Source organism: Parasteatoda tepidariorum, chromosome 2, assembly GCF_982258835.1.
Source record: "Parasteatoda tepidariorum strain Cologne lab strain chromosome 2, Ptep-v5.0, whole genome shotgun sequence".
NCBI classification, from domain to species: Eukaryota; Metazoa; Arthropoda; class Arachnida; order Araneae; family Theridiidae; genus Parasteatoda; species Parasteatoda tepidariorum.
In genome coordinates this window covers 3,371,045-3,391,290 of record NC_141756.1, presented here as the reverse complement: position 1 = coordinate 3,391,290, position 20,246 = coordinate 3,371,045, and the positions used below count along the sequence as shown (strand labels likewise).

At 30.5% G+C, this 20,246-nt stretch overlaps 1 protein-coding gene across 1 annotated transcript; it reads left to right on the top strand.

The window, feature by feature from the left end:
* The first annotated feature begins 18,481 nt into the window (after positions 1 to 18,481).
* Positions 18,482 to 19,666, top strand: LOC147814384 (uncharacterized). Its single transcript, XM_087155444.1, has 2 exons — positions 18,482 to 18,493; positions 18,950 to 19,666. Exons 1-2 carry the CDS (start codon positions 18,482 to 18,484, stop codon positions 19,664 to 19,666), a joined length of 729 nt encoding a protein of 242 aa, XP_087011570.1.
* The last annotated feature ends 580 nt before the right edge of the window (positions 19,667 to 20,246 follow it).

Below are 20,246 nucleotides of genomic sequence, written 5' to 3'. Positions count from 1 at the left end.
TTCCGGATTTTTTAAAAAAAATGTTATCCTTTTTTTCTCCCAGTTGTTTGTTATTTTTTTTATTATTATTTTTCTTTCCCCCCCCCTTTTTTTTTCATATGTCTGTAATTTTCCTTTGTTTTATCTTCACTTTGAACTTTGACGATATATATATATATATATATATATATATATAGTGTTTGTGTGTGTGCGTGTGTGTGCGTGCGTGTGTGTGTGTGTGTGTGTGCGTGTTTTTTTTTTTTTTTATATTTATTTTCAGCATGCTCCATAACAAGAGTTATAATACATGCATTGAAGAATAAGAATAACAAATTTAGATCAAAAATACAAAATGAAATACAAATATAAAACATAAAAGCAGACAAGTAAAATCAAAAAGAAAGAAAAGGAATATTATGAACTAACTCTTGAAAAATTGGTAGACAGTCAGTATTGATCAGAGTTTGACAGTCTGGTGGCCATTGTAATCCACTTGTGATCACATATTTGAAAAGTTCACTACGATGAGAGTCTAATTCAGGGCAGAAGAATAAAATATGTTCTATATTTTGAATTTTATTTTGGTCACAGCTGCAGAGTGGAGAATCTACGTGCTTGAATCTATGTAGGTATTCTCCACAACGAGCGTGTCCGGATAAAATTTGTGTTAATTTGAAATTGGGAATGAAATTTTGGGTTATTCTTTCTTGCACTGATGGAAAAAACTTCTTTGTTATATTGCCGTTTTGTGTGGAGTCCCACTCACCTTGCCACATATCCCTGGTCTTTCGAAGAATATCATTTTAAATAAAAGATTTAGGCAATTTACTGAAGCTGATGGGGAGATCTGATTCGGCTGCCGCTTTTGCAAGCTCATCAGCCTTATCATTTCCGATAACTCCAGAATGGCCCTTGACCCAATTAATGGTTATATTGATGTTTCGCGTAGAGAGTTTCCAAATCATGAAACGGATATTTTCAGTAGTATCGTCATGGCACTTCTTATCTTGAATTTTAGATTTGTTGACTTGGCTATCTGTGAATAGTATGATGTTATTGAATGAGAAGTCATCCCTGGAGTTCATCCAGTTCAAATATTGGAGAATGGCAAAAGCCTCTGCCTGGTTATTAGAACAATTAGGGTGAAGCTTAAATGATCTTTCAGCAACAACATTATCATTGTAATACGCCACAAAAGCGCAGCCTGTGCAATTATTGATTTTGCTTCCATCTGTATAGATGAGAAGATGATCATCACTATCTAAATTATTCTTGGTAGAAGCAACCCTTCCAGGGTGCAGCCAATATCTTGGGGCAAGATTTGACTCGTATCACTCAATGTATCTGGTTGCACCTTAAAGTAAATGTCTGCACATTCCTGTATTTTAATACAGATTGGTACAAGTTCAGCTAGGACACAAGAAGCCTCAAATGAGATCGTACGAAAGCCTTTAGTAATTCGTAGGGCTATTAGTCTCTGGATCGATCTTAGCTTGCGCCTGTTATAATTGTAGCGGATGCCATCAAACCATGCTGGTGCGGCATAAGTTAGCTGAGGCAAAATTGCTCCATCATAAATAATTTTTAGGGCCTTTGAACCCATACCCCAGTTCACCTTTGCCAATCTGGCAAGGGTATTGAGGGTATTCTTTTTTGAACATATTTGTAATGTGTGCATTCCAGCAAAGTTTCCTATCAAGAATCCCGCCCAGATATCTCATCTCACTAACACTATTCAATATACTGCCGTTCATACATATTTTAATATCTCTTCTAATTCGTTTTTTTGATAAAAGCAAGATATTAGATTTTTCTGAGTTAAATGTTATTTTATTTTTGTTTGACCAGTCCAAGATTTTTGACAGACAAAGATTACCGTCCGCTTCCAATTCTAGTTCAGACTTTGCAGTAATAAGCATGAGCAAATCATCGGCGAAAGCAACTATGTGAATATTTTGTGGGAAACCCAGCTTCAGTAAGGAGTCATAAAAGATTGTCCAAAATCCCGGACCGCAGCAAGACCCCTGAGGGCAACCCATTGTAACTTTTCTTCTGATGCAATTCGTTGAAGTACGTAAGCAAGCCGAACGTTCGGAAAAATAGCTTCTAGCAACCAAGTAAAGATTATTGGGACATTTAAAATTACTCAGTTGATTCAATATCGCCGGCCACCAAGCAGCGTCAAATGCCCCTTTTACATCCAAAGAAACAGCTAAAACCTGGAAATTATTCCGTAGGTTTTCTTTTACAAAATTGGTAACATTCAAAACAGCATCAGTAGTTGACTTTCCCGGTGTGAATCCAAACTGATTTGAGCTTAATTTATCATTTGGAGAAAAAAATGCATAATTCTTTCAATAAGCAATTTGTCGAGTATTTTTCCACTGACAGGAAGCAAACTAATTGGTCTAAATTTTGATGGGTTGAAGGATGTTTCTTTACCAGGCTTTGTAAAGTATCGAAGGCAAGAATGTTTCCACTGGCGCGGAAACTCTCCTCTAGATAAGCATTCATTATAAATTACTGAAATAAATTTAGGATAGCGCCTAAAAACTTCAGACACAATTTTACTAGATATCCCATCTTCTCCTGGAGTCTTCCCCGGGTTCATGCTAGTAATAGCAAATTTAATTTCCTCTTCAGAGAAGTTCAAATCATCTTGAGTATTCAGGGGAATATCTATTAAGGTTCTTAAATTAGCTTGGTACGAATTGTCTAAACTGATATCGTCCAGAGGCACGAATTGTTTGGCAAGAGTCTCCAAAGTTTCGTCAAGATCCCATGTATAAAAGCCAGTTGGAGTGTGAACAGTTGTTAATGTTGTTGGATTTTTAAGCTTACCTGAAGCGATCTTATGTAGAATAGTCCAAGGTTGTGAGCCAATATCTGTGCAAAAATCCCTCCATGACTGAATTTTTGCAGCCCTGAGTTTTCTACATAAATCTGTTTACAACTAAAAAAGTCAATTTTCCTAGCATCTCTTAGAGTCAAATTGTTAAAAGTCCTTTGGTATAGTCTTCTTTTGGAATTAACAAGTTTTCTCATCTCCATAAGTTCATTGTTCCACCACGGAACTGTTCTCTGTCTATTTTGTTTAGAATTTAGAATTCAGTCTCTTAACTGGCATTGACTTGAAGCAAGCATTCTTAATACAGTTGATATATTTAGAAACAAAACTATTCAAGTGTGTGTGTGTGTGTGTGTGTGTGTGTGTGCGTGCGTGCGTGCGTGCGTGCGTGCGTGCGTGCGTGCGTGCGTGGACTCGTCGGACTTTCCTTTCATGTGGAGTAAGCCAAGTATCCGTCACCAGACAACATCATTGTAGAACAGCACTTCGTTGGTATAGGTGTTTGCTAGTTTAAATAAAATTATACCAAACGTATCGGGATATCATTCTGGAGCAACGTGTACGTTTGATTAGAGTTGACGCGAGCGAATAATTTGTGATTTGGATGGAATTGTCTGTCCTCATCTAGCAAACATCATAAATGAATTTCTTCAACACAATCTTTTACACAATTAGCGAATTTTAAATAAATAATCCCAAGAAACTGATGTTGCAAGATATTATTTATTTAAAAAAATTCATTGACTTCAAAAATATGCACATGAAAATGAAAGTTGACATGTTTCAAGTGCTCAAAAATGGATGTCCATTCTCAAAACTAGTCAGACGTGAATGAGAAGAACCAAAAGTGATTTGAAATGCAAAGCGTGAAGTTGCCAAGGAAGAAGGTAACAAATATAACAAGAAATACCGCAGTAACTGAGAGTGAAACAAAAATGAAGATGAAAAAGCAGAACTAGAAAATCTAGAGATAGGCAAAACAGGGTGCGCGGATAGGTACTGAGGAACTAATGTCGTTAACTGGAGAATCACCTAAAACTAAACTCAGTGGCGCGACAGCCCATAGAGGGCCAAGGTCTACTGTGCCCATCTCAGTTTTCTTGACCTTGGGCTCTGGGGTGCAGGAGCAGATGTTCCGGTCAGGTGGTCAGCCGAACGCGGAACCCCCAGTGTTTAATTCCCAAGCATGCTTGGTACTCATTTATCGACCCACTGAAGAGATGAAAGGCTGAGTCAACCTTGCCCGGCCCGAGGATCGAACCAGGGACCTGTGGCACGACAGCGCGAAGCGCTACCGCTCAGCCACCGGGCGTCCATTCATCACCATTCACATGAATAAAACAAGAGCCCAAGGCATCAAGAAGGGCTGATGTGACTGGGGCATTGAAATTAAATTGATCCTTAGAATCCAACAGTTGATGATTTATCATATTTTTCGTAACGAACACATCTGTTGTGTTAAATCTCCATTTTAAAGCTTGTATGGATTTTCAGATGTAGCCTAAGATAAACTAGCAAGGTAAGTGGTGAATTAATTTAATAATAATTTTAATATAATATACTTTTTAACATAATTATACTTTTGAATGAATTTATTGTACCATAAAACTATAACTAATACTATACTACAAAACTAAAACTTATACTATACTTTAAACGAAATTACAAATTTTTTTTTTAAATTTCTGAGTTACCTGTATGTTAAAAGAACTATAAACAGTTTAAAAAAAGTCATCTCCAGACGTCAAAGAAATCGACGGAGATGGTCTTATGGCATATATTTTATATTTTTCTACTTTTATAAATATGAAAGAAAATCTGCTAAAATCAACAGATACATGGTTTTCGAAGCAAAAAATTTTATCTTATCAAGGTAACGCAATAAGGTGTTATGTAAGAAGCGAAGTTTATTTTGCGAGTATATTACATAGAATTTCCTCAAGGCAGAAAGAAAGAAATTACCTTTTAGTTCCCCATAGCATTGAATGCATAAAAATTCATTTCCTGACTTGAAAATATATATTAAAAAAAGCATGTGTTCAATTGAAAAAATATGTCAAAGTTTTTTTTTTTTATTTTTTACTAAATTTTAAAAGAATTATGATGTGAGCTTTTCACATATGCAACATTAGTCAATCAAGCTTATGATTTTCTTTATCAGCAATACCATACAGTACTGTCATTTTACTAAAATTGTTTTCTCCATGTATTTTTATCAATAGAATTAAATCTTGCTTGTTTACTCCTCGTTTAACAAAATTATAAATAATATTTACGCTAAATATTCCACAGCAATCCAACATTTAAGAACTAAATATATAACAATGCTTGATAGTTAGGTTTTTAGCGAAAATTTTTCATAGTTACAAAATGTAACTAAAAATTTTCATTTCTCTGAGGCATGCACTCGATTCGTTAATTTACAAAAGAATAAAAAAAATTCATATATTTTAGTGATTTAAAAATAATTAATCAAATTTAATGATTTTGTAAATGATTCAGCATTTTTATTTGTACTCATTCAAAGAATACTCTTAAACTTTTATCCTAGTTGGTCACCAAGCATTTTTACCACTTTTCTAAAATTTGTTAGTGTTTTGTTACACTTTTAAAAAAAATATTGATACTGGATCTAGACGCACTAAAAATAAGCAATACAACGAAAATTCAATAAAAAAGTCATAGAAAAGCGACGGAAGGTAATATAAATATCCAGTTCACAGTGGTCTACTGAGAAACTAGTTATTTTATACTAGTATGCACTAGTATAATACTAGTTATATTCTCATCACGTTTAAAAATGCTTTTAAAAATTTTGCCACTAGATAGAATTGCCAAAAGAAACAAAAAAAACAATAAAATAATGAATTCAAACCAATGACTTTTCGTTGCGAACAACACATAGTTGTCTGCAAACTCAACACACTTACTTGCAAATGGTTCTATGTTAAAAGTCGGAGAAACAGCAAAAACAATGCTAAATTTTGTCTGCCAGCATCTCTTGAAAAATGGGACCTTACATTTTGCAAAGTCGTAAGTTTTTATATAAAAAATATAAAAGTTATATATGGAGTAAATTTTTGTATAATACTGCAAAAAGAGGGTTTTATTAGCTGTAAAACTAGTCTTATGAAATTGTACTATGAAAATTCTAAAAAAATATTTTTAAAAATGTGCACGACAATTTTTTTATTATTTTTTTAATAAGTTTTTATTAACCTGAATCAGAAGTTAAATGTTAGCTTATGCTTTGCTTCTGAGTTAAAGTGTTAAAATGAAACTGGAGTGAGTAATAATTGTATGAGTGAGTGAAAAAAAAATGGTAAAATAACAATTAAATATTTATTTAACCATTTTTCCCAAAACTTTCTGACAAGGCATAGAATAAAAAACGAACCAAGAACGAAATCTTATTCATCATTATTTTAGAGCATTTTTGTTACGGACTCAATATTTCAGAATTGAATATATATATTTATTCATTTTTATTATTTATTTATTTTTATTATTTATTTATTTTAATTATTTATTTATTTTTATTATTTATTTATTTTTATTATTTATTTATTTTTATCATTTATTTATTTTTATCATTTATATATTTTCATTACTTATTTATTATATTATTTATTATACTTATTTTTTTGCCTGATTCTTCACCTGAATCAGAAGTTAAATGTTATCTTATGCTTCGCTTCTGAGTTAAAGTGTTTTCTAGCATTGACAGTCAGATTTAGATCTTTACTTTAGAGAAATAGTGGTCGATTGCGTAATGGTTAAACAAAATCATTAAAAAAAAGTTTTTTAAATATTACGCCAAAGAAATTTATGTGAATAACTTTTGAACCTTTAATTTTCACACGCATTCATCTTTAAAATAAAACTATACTTTTCTTTCGAAGTTAAAATTCTTACAAAATTTGACCGTCAGAAACAGGTGTTTAATTTGAGGAAAAAGTGAGATTATATAAAATGATGAAATAATGACATAAAAACATAAAGCATAAAAACATAGAAATCTGTACCAAGTAAAATTCTAAGTTCTTATTTCCGAAAAAATGCAGACAAATATAAACGTTTTCTTTGCTGAAAAATCTGTCAAAAATGTAACACTAACACAAGGATCACTAAAAATATTTCATAAAAAAGATATAACAAGAATTTTGATATTTTTGGTATGAAATTTTTTTTCTTGTTTCCAAGTTTTAAATGTTACTTTTTACATATCAAAGCCTTGGTTTTTCTAAAAAAGGTCTGTCTAAATATACATTTAAGAAATGCCCAGATATTTAATAACATAGTGCGATTTAAACATCGCACTCAAATAAATGTGTTCCCAAAAAACTTGCATTTTGTACTTAAATTAACAAAAACTTGAAAACTACTGAAAACTTGAATTAATAATTTTCAGCCGTATGCATCTTTAAAACGGAACCTTACTTTTTGCTTCAGAGCCGTAAATTGAGACTGAAAAGGGTAGTACAAGATAAATGTTCAGTCAAAGAAAACGTGGCTATAAGAACAAAGAACTATTAAAACTAAAATTACAACGAGAAAATTATAGTTTTCGAATAATTTTATTTCGGTGATAGAATTTAAAAATGTGCTTTATACTAAAAATAGTTCCCAAATTCAAATGAATTCATACTTTAAAAAAGTTCATTACATGCAATAATACGATGGACTTAAAAAAAAATTTTCACAACAGAATTCAATTTTTTTTTGTTAAAACTTTTTTATCTTGTCTATCATTAAAAAATTACTATACATTTTGCTTTTGTGCTTCTGAGTAATCTTTATGCAATTTTAATGCTCTTATTTTTTTCTAAAAATGAAAGTCAAAACTATGTGTTTACTTTGGGGCAAAAGTTACTAAACGTATATAAGACATTGGATACTTAAAAAATTTATTAAGTATAATTGTACCTAGGTTCTCTATTCAATTCTAAATTTCTCTAAAAAATTCTCTATTTAATTATTTTCTTCTTGTGTCAAATCTTAAAACGGTTCCTTCCATTTTACTTCAGAGTTGTAAATGTTTTTTTTATAAAAGCAGTGAAAAAGAAATGCTTACTTTTAATCAATCGTTGGCCCACCTAATATGGTGCCTCTGAAAAAGTGGCCCACAAATCTGCCCGACTGATACCCGAATGACGAGTGCAAATTGGGTAGGCATTGAATTTTTTTTTTAAAAAATGGCATGATACCTTTGATATGTAAAAATTTTATTGAATAAATTTGAACCGTAGAAGGTTTATCTTGGTAAATTAAATATTTCAATTTTTTTCAAAGCGTGGCCGTATGAAATTGGTACCTTCTTCTGGAAAAGAGGTTTTATTAGTAAAACGAACACTTGAAAATTATTCAAAAAACACTGCATCGTGAAGTTTTTATTTCGTAGTGAGATATTTTATATGTTGTACTTAATATAATGAAATTGTTTAAAGTATTAGTATTATAAGATAGTTTTCTATGTTGCGCTTCATTAAGATAAAAAATTAAATGGTTTCTTTCAGAAAATTTACAACGCTGTTTCAAAATGTTTCCTTACTGTTTGATAGAACGATAAAGTAAAATCCATTTTTGCCATAAAAGTGTAGCTTCTACCATGCAAATTTAGGAAAATAGTTTTTAATTGATCCTATTAAAATTTCCGAAAACTGTTGTATCTTTCTTCTATAATTACAAATTTTATTTTTAAAAATTATACTAAACAAAAATTTAAATGAGTACAAGTTTAAGGCTTTGTCTCATTCACCATATTCTCCTTATTCTCTTAAGTCACAAGTATAAATGCTTTTTTAAATGATATTCTGCATGACAATTTGTCAGATGTTATGGAAACTGGCAAAACAGCATTTCTTGTTTTCTATATTTTTGATCCTGAGCGTAGCTTCCATAGTTGTAGATGCTTTTCAAATATTCTTCTTCTGAATAGTTTGTTATATGATAAGGAAACTGGGATACAGTACTTTCTTTTTCCAATTTATTCAATTCCAAGCATAACTTTTCGATTTGAAAATTCTTTTTCAAACTGCTGTGTAATATATGTGATGCTTAAAAGACTGATGAGATGGCAAAACAGATTTTTTTACTAAATTAATCGATTTTCAGAACAGTTATAAATGCTTTTCAAATGATAATCTTCTGAATAATTTTTCAAATGCTTTGAAAACTGGAAAAACAGCATATTCATTTTCTAAATTATTCAATTCTAAGCATGGTTTTCATAGTTGTAAATACTTTTCGAAGGATCTTCTTCTTCTTGAAAATTTGTCATATGTTCCGGAGAGAGGCAAAACAGCATTTTCATTTTCTAAATTAATTGATACTAAGCATATTTTTTATAGTTGTAACAACTTTTTAAAAGATATTCTTCTAAATTATTTCTCAGATGCTTAGGAAACTGGCAAAACGGATTATTTTTTCCAAATTTTTTTGATTCTAAGTATCATTGTCTAAAACAATCAACATATTAGTGGTTTGTAAGCGAATATAAATAAGGTATGTTTGTATGGGGTATGTTTCAAGAAAATAATTTTAAAAATATTATCTTTCGTACAGGTTTAAGATTTTTCATCAAACTGAAACACTAGAAACGAAAGCTCAGGAAACAGAAAACTCGCCTCCCAATTAGGCGATCCAGGTTCGATCTCAGCGTCGACTGGTTATACAGATGCTGCTTTTGGCTCCCACCGATCACAATGTTGATACTGTTATTCTATAGATTTATTTGTTAAAATAAGAGTTTGCTTGATAAAATAACATAGTTTGTTGGGAACTATTTAAAAAACAGGTGTCTGTTCTTTTTTTTTAAAATTACAGTATTTTTTGTGAAATAAACTGTTTTATCCTTACTCATTAATTGAAAGATTTTTTTCGTAAATTTAACAGATTTTTGTTTGATGCGTATATCTTCTTTCGCATACGAGCAGTTAAAAATCTGTATTGTTATTTATCTTTATTTAGAATTATCAACTTTTGTTCAAAAAGTTTGGGAAAACAAATGCGTTGTTATCAGGTTTTAAATAACATATATTCTTCATTGTTAGTTTTTTCCGTCATCTATTTGTATTAACTTTTTACTTCGTAGAAAATAAATATATTGATACTTCTCTAAAAAATGAAAAAGATTTCAAATTCCTTTAAAACTGATTGAATTTGTTTTCATCATCATTAGAAAAACTGAGATAAATATATTTGACTTTTTAGGAATCAATTTTTGCTTGGTTCTGTTTTTGAACATACATCAATGCTTAATCAACATTTACATTCCAAGATTAAATACAGCGCTGATTTGTTTTCGAAAAGTTTTGTTTCAACAGAAATCGTATACACAAATTCTGGATACAAAATAAAATGATGTATACTGATTAAATAAATTACTTTTTCCGTTCGTAATTCTCTGTGTTTCGCAATTCTCTGTATCCGTTTGTCGAGGCTAATGTGGCTCCAATAATTGGATAAAAGGACATGTATTTTTAAAATGATAAAAGTTGAGCAGAGTTTTTAAAATATTATATTTATTTTAAAATATTTCTGAAAATATAAGATTTTCTGTTTCTGTTATAAAAAAATTTTTCCAATCATCCATGTAGAATTCGTCCCAAAGAATACAAGTACTTTTTATACTATTAAGTGTTTTCAAAATATTAGCAGTTTTATAAAACAGAGTAAAAAAACTAGACAATAATGGATTTAAATGGAAAATGAATACCAATGTATGCATGCGAGACCATTAAAATTAATTCATCAAGATGAAATTATTTTAGCTGCTACAGTTTTTAAAGATAATGATTTGAATATTATTATTACGATCATTATTAGCAATATTCATTGTTCTTCTCATTATTTTAGTAATATTATTTTTAATAATAATAACATAGTTTAATATTATTATTATAGTTATTATCATCAATAATTAGAAAAATCCTTATTAATACTAATCATTGCTTTTATTATCATTTTGATAATGTTATTAACATTATAATTATTATCATTTTTAATAGTTATATTTGATCCTAACATTATTATTAAAATAAATTTTATCATTAATTAGAATGTTATTATAAATAAGTACTAGTCATTATAAGTACTGAAAAGTTTTTATCATTATTTTAATATTTCAAATACTATTATTAGTATCATTTTAGTAATAATAATCTCTTCTCTGATAATTATTATAATCATTATCGTTAGTTAGATCAATCATCATTTTTTCATGTTACGGTCAATCATGTTACGGCCAACCCCGAAGTCTGGCAATTTCGCGAAGTGGTCACGATGTTCCGGCCAAAACGCGAAGTGCTCATTCAAGAATGCCCGGTGGACGGTAAATTTTTTATGTTGACCATTTTACTACTTTTTTAATATCTTTTGTATTTCTAATAACTTTTACTTTACAGAAAAAAATTTTTAGTGGCGTGTTTTTTTCTTATCCTGGGTGGTACTGTGGGACCACAATTTTTAAATATATGTTTTATTAAAAAGTTAATTTGCTAATATTGCCCCTTTTGTTTTCTTTTTTAATTTAAACATATAAATCCTCAAATTTAAAAATATGAAAAATAGACAAGTTTTTAAATTAAAATTTAAAAAAATTAAATTTTTTACTTTGTCTTAAATGGCCACATCCCACCGCATTTAGCTGCGGGTACCGCAGCTAGTAATTTTTAAAGAATGAAGTTATGGTTAAACAGAGCTAATAATACGTGCCAATGATTTTTTCTTCCAACTTAGACTGATCCTCCCATGCCACTTCGCGATCTGGCGTCAGTGGTACCGGACTGGCGATGACATTTTTTTCTAAAGTCCCTTTTTATGACTGCCCACATACCTTCGATCTTATTCACCAGAAGCAAAAGTAACCTTACCAGCCGGTATCCAACGTAGAACTAACTGATCTCAGAAATTACTTATACAGCTGAACATTTAAAAATAACGCTAAGATCTAAACCAATCAGAATCACGATTGGGTTTCAACATCACCCAGCTTGGTGATCAACCGCGATCACAACTTGGCGAGAATCAATAGGCAAATATAGTCTACCCGAGTTAAGCTCAGCCAAGTGTGCTTCGGATACGTAGATTAATCTCCGGCTAATGCCCTATTGTGTTAAATAATATTGCTTCCTCGCTTTATAGAAGTTTGTAATATTGTTTGTATTAAAATTGCTTTATATAAGTTTATAATGCTGATAATAAGGACCTCTGACATTTTACAATTCTATCATATTCTCTCTGTGTGATGTTGGTGCAGAAAAATTGCCGGCTAATCTCCAGGAAAGCGACTTTAATTTTGTTTGCGAAGCGAACAAAAATGTAATTGTGTAGCTATTATCAGGGGTAGGCAAGCGGAGCCCTCCAGTATACATATATATATATATATATATATATATATAATGCATATAACAATGAGGAAAACTGATAGAAGGACCCGCAAAGTAAATATTTCCTTTTCTTCTAGTTCATGATGGATTTTTGTAATATTACGTTTAATTCCCTCCTATTGTATTCAGTAATGAAATTTGAATCGAACTTAACAGACGAGAAATTATTAAAGTTGGCAACGAAAAACTTTTCATTATTAATAAACTCTTGGGGGTACCCTTTGCATTGGTAAATCTTATTTATTATTGGATGAATACGGATAGAAATTTGGAGTAGATGGGTTTAAATAACCGCATGGTTAAATTATCTCTGGAAATAAATTAGATCCTACACTTGGAGCAGAATCTTAATCGTGTTGTTCGAGGAGTGAACCTGGGTCACCTATTATAAAACTCTCCCTTGAATTATTCTGCATCAAAAAGTATTGGATTTATTTTATTGGTTTTACGACGCATTGCACTAATAAGCTAAGGGTGGTAGCTATGGATTTATATCGATGACGATCCAGGGACAGTGCTGGGACCTACACACTGTCTCAATTTAGACTAGGTCTCAGATGGTAGTGTGAATAACCCAGCGTTTGCACCACGCACCTCAACCACCGAAACATGCTTAAAATTTTCAAAACCACCAGTGATATTTAATTCTAGTGGATTCTGAACTGCTAAGATATGATCGGAGAAAATTCATTGTGATCAGACACTCAGTCAGAACGGGGAAGCGAAACCCGATCCGACCCATGGTAAGCCAAGCACACCTATTTGTCCTGTTATAAATTAATGGCAATATTTTATATTCAATTGATCATCAGTGGTTCAGAAACCAATTCCCTTAACCCATAAATCATTTCTGCTTATTTATTATATTAAAACAACTTTATCCAAATAATTGAAATGTATCTTTGTAGGAAATCCAATCTTAATACAAATAGGCTAGGCAATGGAACTGTGATATGAAACAATGATTTCGCGGCAGTCACATTATATTGAGATAAAATGGATGAAGAGTGCCATCGTAGAATACTTTAGGCTTTGTGAACATTGAAATCAAAAGAGCGATATGCAGAATGATGAAACAGTTGTCAATTATAGACGTCCTATTCTGAATCTCTGAGGATGGGGATTAGAACTTCGCATGAGAGTTCTTTGTGTCGAAATAGAATAGAGAGAAGATTGTTTAAAGCTTTAGAATTCACATATGCATATCGTGATTCGTAATGTTTGATGGAATAATTTAGCTCTTTCAGTAGTGAAAACCTTTAGAAAATCACCTTTTTTTAAAACAATCTTTAACAGTTTTTAATGCATTGATGTTCATAAAACCTTATTTCCAGCAATGCTTGTTCAAAATATATTCTTTGTATAGTAAAAGAAAACTACAGTTGAAAAATAATCGCAAGTAAATACTTACCTAAAAACTTTTTGTTGTACTCTCTGAGAAAATCTGGATCAAGTTACGGAATAAAATAATGGTACTTTGGGTGCATTATCATAAAATTCATTTTTACCGTTAAATGTTATATAGTTATATTTATTTAACTTAAGCGATTCAGAGATCTTACGGTAATTATTACTGTAAAGAATACGGTATTAATGAATTTTTTGCTTCATAACATGTTCCGGTAAAAATGGATTTTACCGGATTTTACCTATGTAGCATAATACATAAATTAAACATACATTTTTGGGAAATTGGTAAAATCAATAAGCTTTATACGTAAATTTTACGTAATATTAACGAAATGATATTACCATCGAGATATTTGATTAGAAAAAAAGCTTTGATATATTTTATGAAATATTAAAAGAATTTATTTTACCAACTACCTTTCTGTAAGATGGCTTTCGCATATTTCCCAAAATATTGATGAAAGAATATTTTACCTTCCAATATTTTATTTATCTACTAATTACCTAGTATTTTATCTACTAATATTTTATTAACTATTTAGATTTTATAAAAATCACTTTGTGTATTTTGCGTATTATGGAGGAAGCAAATTTATCATTTAAATTTCTGAAAATTTTGGTTCGAATTTATTAACGGAAATTTTCTGTTTTTGGGATAACCACTTTCCTATGACTAGACATTTCAACTTAAGTACGTTTTGACGTATTGTTGATGTAAATAAAGCGTACAAATAACGTACTCATTTTTGCTTAGTAAAAAGTGGTTGGCAAAATATTCTTAAAATCAACGAATATGTTTATATAATATTTTACGTAGATTTTCTGTTTTTTGGATAACTATTTTTTGCTATAATTCGACGTTTCACCTTATGAAAATTTTGACGTACTTTTGACGTAAATAATATGTAAAAATAATGTACTCATTCTTGCCTAGTTAAAAGTGGTTGGTACAATATTCGAAAAATAAAAACTAGTTTATTTACGTATTACGTGAGTTTTGCGTTTTTTTGGATAACCATTTTATGCTATAATTAAAAGACTTAATTTTAGGTAAATTTTACGAATGCTTAGTAAAATTTAACGATCAAATATACGTAGTTTTAACGTAAAATTGATGATTCTCTGTTACCTCGGTACCGGTACTCTAAGAACCTGCACTGAGTGCAGGTGCTTTTTATCGTTAATTGATCCGGATTTTTTTACAGTGAACTTGATTTTTTTTTAAAAAAACAATAAGTAAGATTTAATACACTGTGTGAAATTAACACCAAAAAATAATGCACGAAAAATTCTAGACCAAGAAAGAAGTATTTTATTTTTTCAAGTAAGTTAAACATATTTGAAGAAAATAACGCTCTGCTTCTTAACGGGAGACACGCAACGTTAAAATACGTTAAAGTTTCAAAAAATGCTTTCCTCTAAGAATTAAGGAAAATTAATTTTTATCATTTGGTAATGATTTTTTATCAAAATGCTTTTAAAACATGCAATTTACAATACTATTTTCTATTTTCTTTTACTTTCTTATATTATCCTCCTTAGTATAAGGCTTTGAATAACAGCTTAAAATACAATCTTTATTTAAAAATACGTAGCTTAGAAAAAAGAAGAAAAAACTCACAAATGCAATAAAAAAATTTTCGATATTATTAACCTAACGAAAGATATGTGTAAATATTCAGGAAAGTTTGAAGAAAACTGCAAAAATTTATGTCGAAAACATATTCCTTTGAACTAATGATGCATGTTTGTAATTTTTTCGGGAATGAGATGGTACTCATTGCAAAGTTAATTGAGAAATATATTTTCTAATAATAATTAGACGAATTAGTATCAGATAAAGTCGCAGCCAAGTTGAAATAAAGCTCATTAGAGCCAGTTTATTTGCCGGTAAAAACGGAAAGTTCCCCTCCTAAAACTTACAGCAAGATTTTCTTCAGAAAAAATCGAGGTGCTTTGAAGATTATTGCTTTCCTTATGATATCTGAAAATTCTTCGTAGACATTTTTAATCTGTTTTGAATATTTAAAGCTCCTGTTAAAATGTTTCCCCTATCCAGACATCATTGCTCTTATAATGCTTGATCTGAAAAGTTGGTAGTTGTACTTAATCTTTTTTTAGGTAATATAGGCTGAGGATGTCTGAAGAAAAGACTGTTTAATCTGAAGTAGTCTGAAGAAAAGGCCGTTTATTCTGAGGTGGTCTAGTATGAACGCTGTTTATTGTGAGGAGGTCTAACGAAAAGGCTGTTTATTCTGAGGTGCTTTAAGTATAATAAACTCTAAAAGAAAATCTGAAGCTGATGCTAATTTTAAAGCCTGCATTTAGTATAAAATTTTAAAAACTCATTTTGTAGATGTTCTGCAAATTTCCTCTAAAAAATAAAATTAATAAACAATCAAAGAGCTTTACAAGGATTCCAAAGAGCAGGAATTTTTATAGCAAGCCTTTCGATTATTTTTAGCATGTGTGTGGATTTAAAAATTGCATTTACCTATCTTTTCTCGAGCGTTGCCTTTTCAATGATTTAATGCTACCTATGATGAAATTAAATCAACAATCGACTCTTCTTAGTTCGTTATTTTCAACCTTATTATTTACACGTTATTTTATGACATTTAATGTGTGTTCCGAAAAACTGTATTTTTGATAAAGATTCCTAAGATTAAATTCCACAATTATAAACAGTCTGTAAATAATCATAACTTATTCCATAAAGTTCGAGCATTAATTCTATAAATGGGAAAAATATAGAAAATTCACCTTTCCATAAATGAAAGCAAATATTTTTTTTATTTAAAAAGTAAACATTTTCTAATATGTTATTTTTATACAGATTCCAGCAAATCAAACTACTTTAGTTAGCTATTAGTTTTAATAGATGTAAACATCTTCAACATGTAAACATTCTACTGGTATGTTTATAAAAACATTCTAATAAGAAAATTGGAAAATATGGGATATGAAAACGATACTTCATCAAAAGCTCATTATTATACTTTCTTTTACCTTTCAATATACTCAGAACCAAAATTGTATTTGTAAAAGTTTCTCTACAGGCTATATTATCATGATAGGAAATATTTTCGTTTATTCCTATAGTAATGAAAGCTTTGCTTTAGATCTCGCATATACTGGGATTAGTTTCAAGTTATAGCTATGTGATATTGGGATATATATTAAGAACTATATCAAATGAGCTTATCAATAGGGAGAAAAGCTAGAATGGGATATGTTGAAATCAAACGAGAAAGATTGTTGTGAAGAATTTACTTTTGTTTACGATATAATGGAGCTTTAACTTTGTGTGTGTTTTGATTGCGAACCCAAACGTTATGGTGAGGATGTTTGTTTATCCACACGCTATTTTTCTGAGTTCTTAACCTAAAAGAGAATCTTTGTTTAAAAAATCCAATGATTTAGTTTTTTTCATCAAAAACTAAACTTTGATTATAAGCTTTTCGTAAATAAACAGAAACATACTATTTAAAAATCCCGAGGCGATGATGCAATCGAAGAGAATAAAAGGCACACTTCTTGATACCCAGACTCTAGTTATAATTATATTTCAATAAAAAATAATAATAAAAAATTTGCTATGAAGACTCTGTTCTCTTAAATAATACTTCTTAAATAATACTTTTGTGAGTTAATAACAGTAATTCATTACGATTCGGTTAAGGTTCTTTATTTCATTTTTTGCTAGCATTCTCTATGCTTAGTATGAAAATTGCGCAAAATATAACAATAAAATAATTACAGATTAGATTCGTGAAAGTGGAAAGCGTTTGTGTTTTTTATTTTAATGCTTAAAAACTACTCCATGGCTAGTTCATAAAAATATGCAAACGAAGAAGAACTATTCATTAATTATTTCGATTGTCATCAAGTTGGAACACTCCTGCCATATTTGTGATTTTTGAAAGGTCACAATAGTATACCTTAAACATAGGCTATACTGAATTTTTCACCTCGCCTCATATCATATTTTGCGACATCATGGATTTTAGCGACAACTATGCTAACTATTATATATAGAGTGACGAGGACAAAAGAAATCTTTTTTTCATTATTAACTACAAGGACCAAATAAAGCAAGTTTTTTTTAAATATATATTCTATCTATCTACTATTTTCATAATCCAGACTATTATTTTTAAAGCAACTTAATACATGCTGTTGAAAAATGCCCCATAAAGCGCTCGAACTGTTACATTTAAAAAAAAAAATTTTTTTTCAACTGTTAATCATAGGATTTTTACTTCGCCGTATTTAAGTTTAGTTATAGATCATAAAATTATACAGGGAAATATTTAAAAACTATGTATTCAATGATAATGATATCACTCCCCAACCTCCATAATTATAATACCTCCAACCTCACCTCCTAGGAAGAAGGATGGAGAAATTTCTAAATCTCAAATAAATGAGTTTTAATATAGGAAATTTAGATTTTCCCGAAAAAAGTATCTCAATTTGACTTGCGGGCTGTTACATCTTTTGTTCATAGATGGTTGTTTAAAGTATAATTGCGTAATGATAGTTTAAAATGAAAATATTTCGACAAATATGTGTATCGACTAAAAGAGTTACGATAAACTTTCCTAATATCATGAAAATCCTGACGTCTCAAAGTCTGACCTCTCTTCCCAATCCGTGGGCTGGGATAACTCTAAGGGTTCGCGAATTTTTCAAGAAGGGGGGGAGGTTCGAGTATGGTGTCATTATAAAAGTTTCTCAATATGACAAACAAGTCTAAATTTGTATTTTACTTTAGCTTATATTTATTTCTCTATTTATCTTTATTTAGAACAATTTGTACATCATCTTCATTTTTCAACAAGTAGAAGACAAAATGCAGGAACCTGTAAGCAAAATTGAGATTTTTTTCACGAAAAATTAAATCTGCAATAAAAAATTGGGGTTCATATTTAAAATTTTGAAGTTGTCCTCACCCTTTAAAAATCTCTACCCAATTAGCCAATCCAATCTCACCCACAAAAAGTGAGATTGGGATGTCAAGTTTACAATCATTAACTGTATTTTTTGAAAATATTTCTCATATGTATTTATCGAATCGTGATATTCGACAGTTTCGATACATTTTGGACAGCTTACACAATTTATCCAAGAAACAATTAGCATTTTGTGGAGAAAGTGGACAATTTTTCATTGAAGAAAATATCCGGAAAAAAACTAAAAAAGAAAATGGGGGCAACTTCTTTTGATTAAATACTTTTTGGAGATGCATTGTACAGTGACTGCCAAATTGTTTTTTTATGTTTACGCTAAATGACCACTTTAATTTGACTACCCTTCAAAGGCAGATGGAACGGGTGCTGCAATTGTACAATATGAAGATGGCATAATCTCATCGACCGCGCAATTGAAACTTAATTCTTACAACACTGTATTCCAAGCGGGAGCAATAGCATTAAAGGAAGCCATTACTCACGCCATAAAACAAAAAATTGCAAGCCAAACTACAATATGGTCAGACAGCCTTTCAACAATAATAGCACTTAAGAATTATAATACCACTCATCAGATTATACAGGACATCCAAAATCTACTTAATAATACTAATGGTCTTCAAATCTCATGGATTAAAGCACATTATAACAACGATGGAAACGAACAAGCTGATAATTTAGCTAAAGCGGCAATTAATACGGGTCAGTTTTTCAACATCAAAGTTCCACATTCGTTCATTAAGCTTAAAGCTAAAGCACAAATTAAAAAGGACTGGCAACACTACTGGCATCATCACAAACCGAAATCAGGAACATTAATCAGAAAAATTTTACCAGATGTCTCATTTAAGCCTTTGGGATGGAATAGGCAGCTAATCCGCTTCTTTACAGAGCATGGCCCTTTTAAAGCGTATCTAAAACGATTCTGCCTGGCAACTGACAATACACGTGCCTGTGGAGGAGTGGGAACAGTGTGGCATTATGCAATAGAATGTCCGCTTACCCCTTCCTACCACTTTAAACAACCAAAGCTGGAATTCCTCATAGCCTGGAAGAGATCCATCTGAAAGAATCCAAAGTTGAAACAGAAGGCCAGAAGGCAACCAACCTCATTAATTTTCTAGAAGAATACGAGGAAATCCTGAAATAATTTTCATGAAAAAATGACAAAATTATGCAATGCTGAGCAACAACCACAACTAAACTTGGCCTATTAGCTCTAGATACTTTTTAATCAAATGCTCTAACTAATAAAATAATCGTTTCTTTTTTTATATATATATAATTCTTTTTATTTTTTTCTCTCTTTTGTTTCCATTTGCTATTTTTCTCTCTCTTTTTTCTATCTGTCTCGTGTGTGTGTGTGTCCTTTTATTTATCCTACCTTTTATTTTTTTAATTTTTGATACAGCGTTGATTTTTGGACTGAATTTCAAAAAGTTCACTGTTTTCTTCACGATAAAGAACACACTGGAAAACCCTTGTCAGTGTTAATCTTGGATAATGTGCCCGCCATACAGAAACAGTGAATCAGTGATAATATCTACCAAATGAGTCAAAATGTCTGTACAGTAAGAAGAAAAAAAATTGTGACTTTAGAAGTTTTGAACTTTTGGTTATTCTTGTCACCACTTTATTTTTAATGTG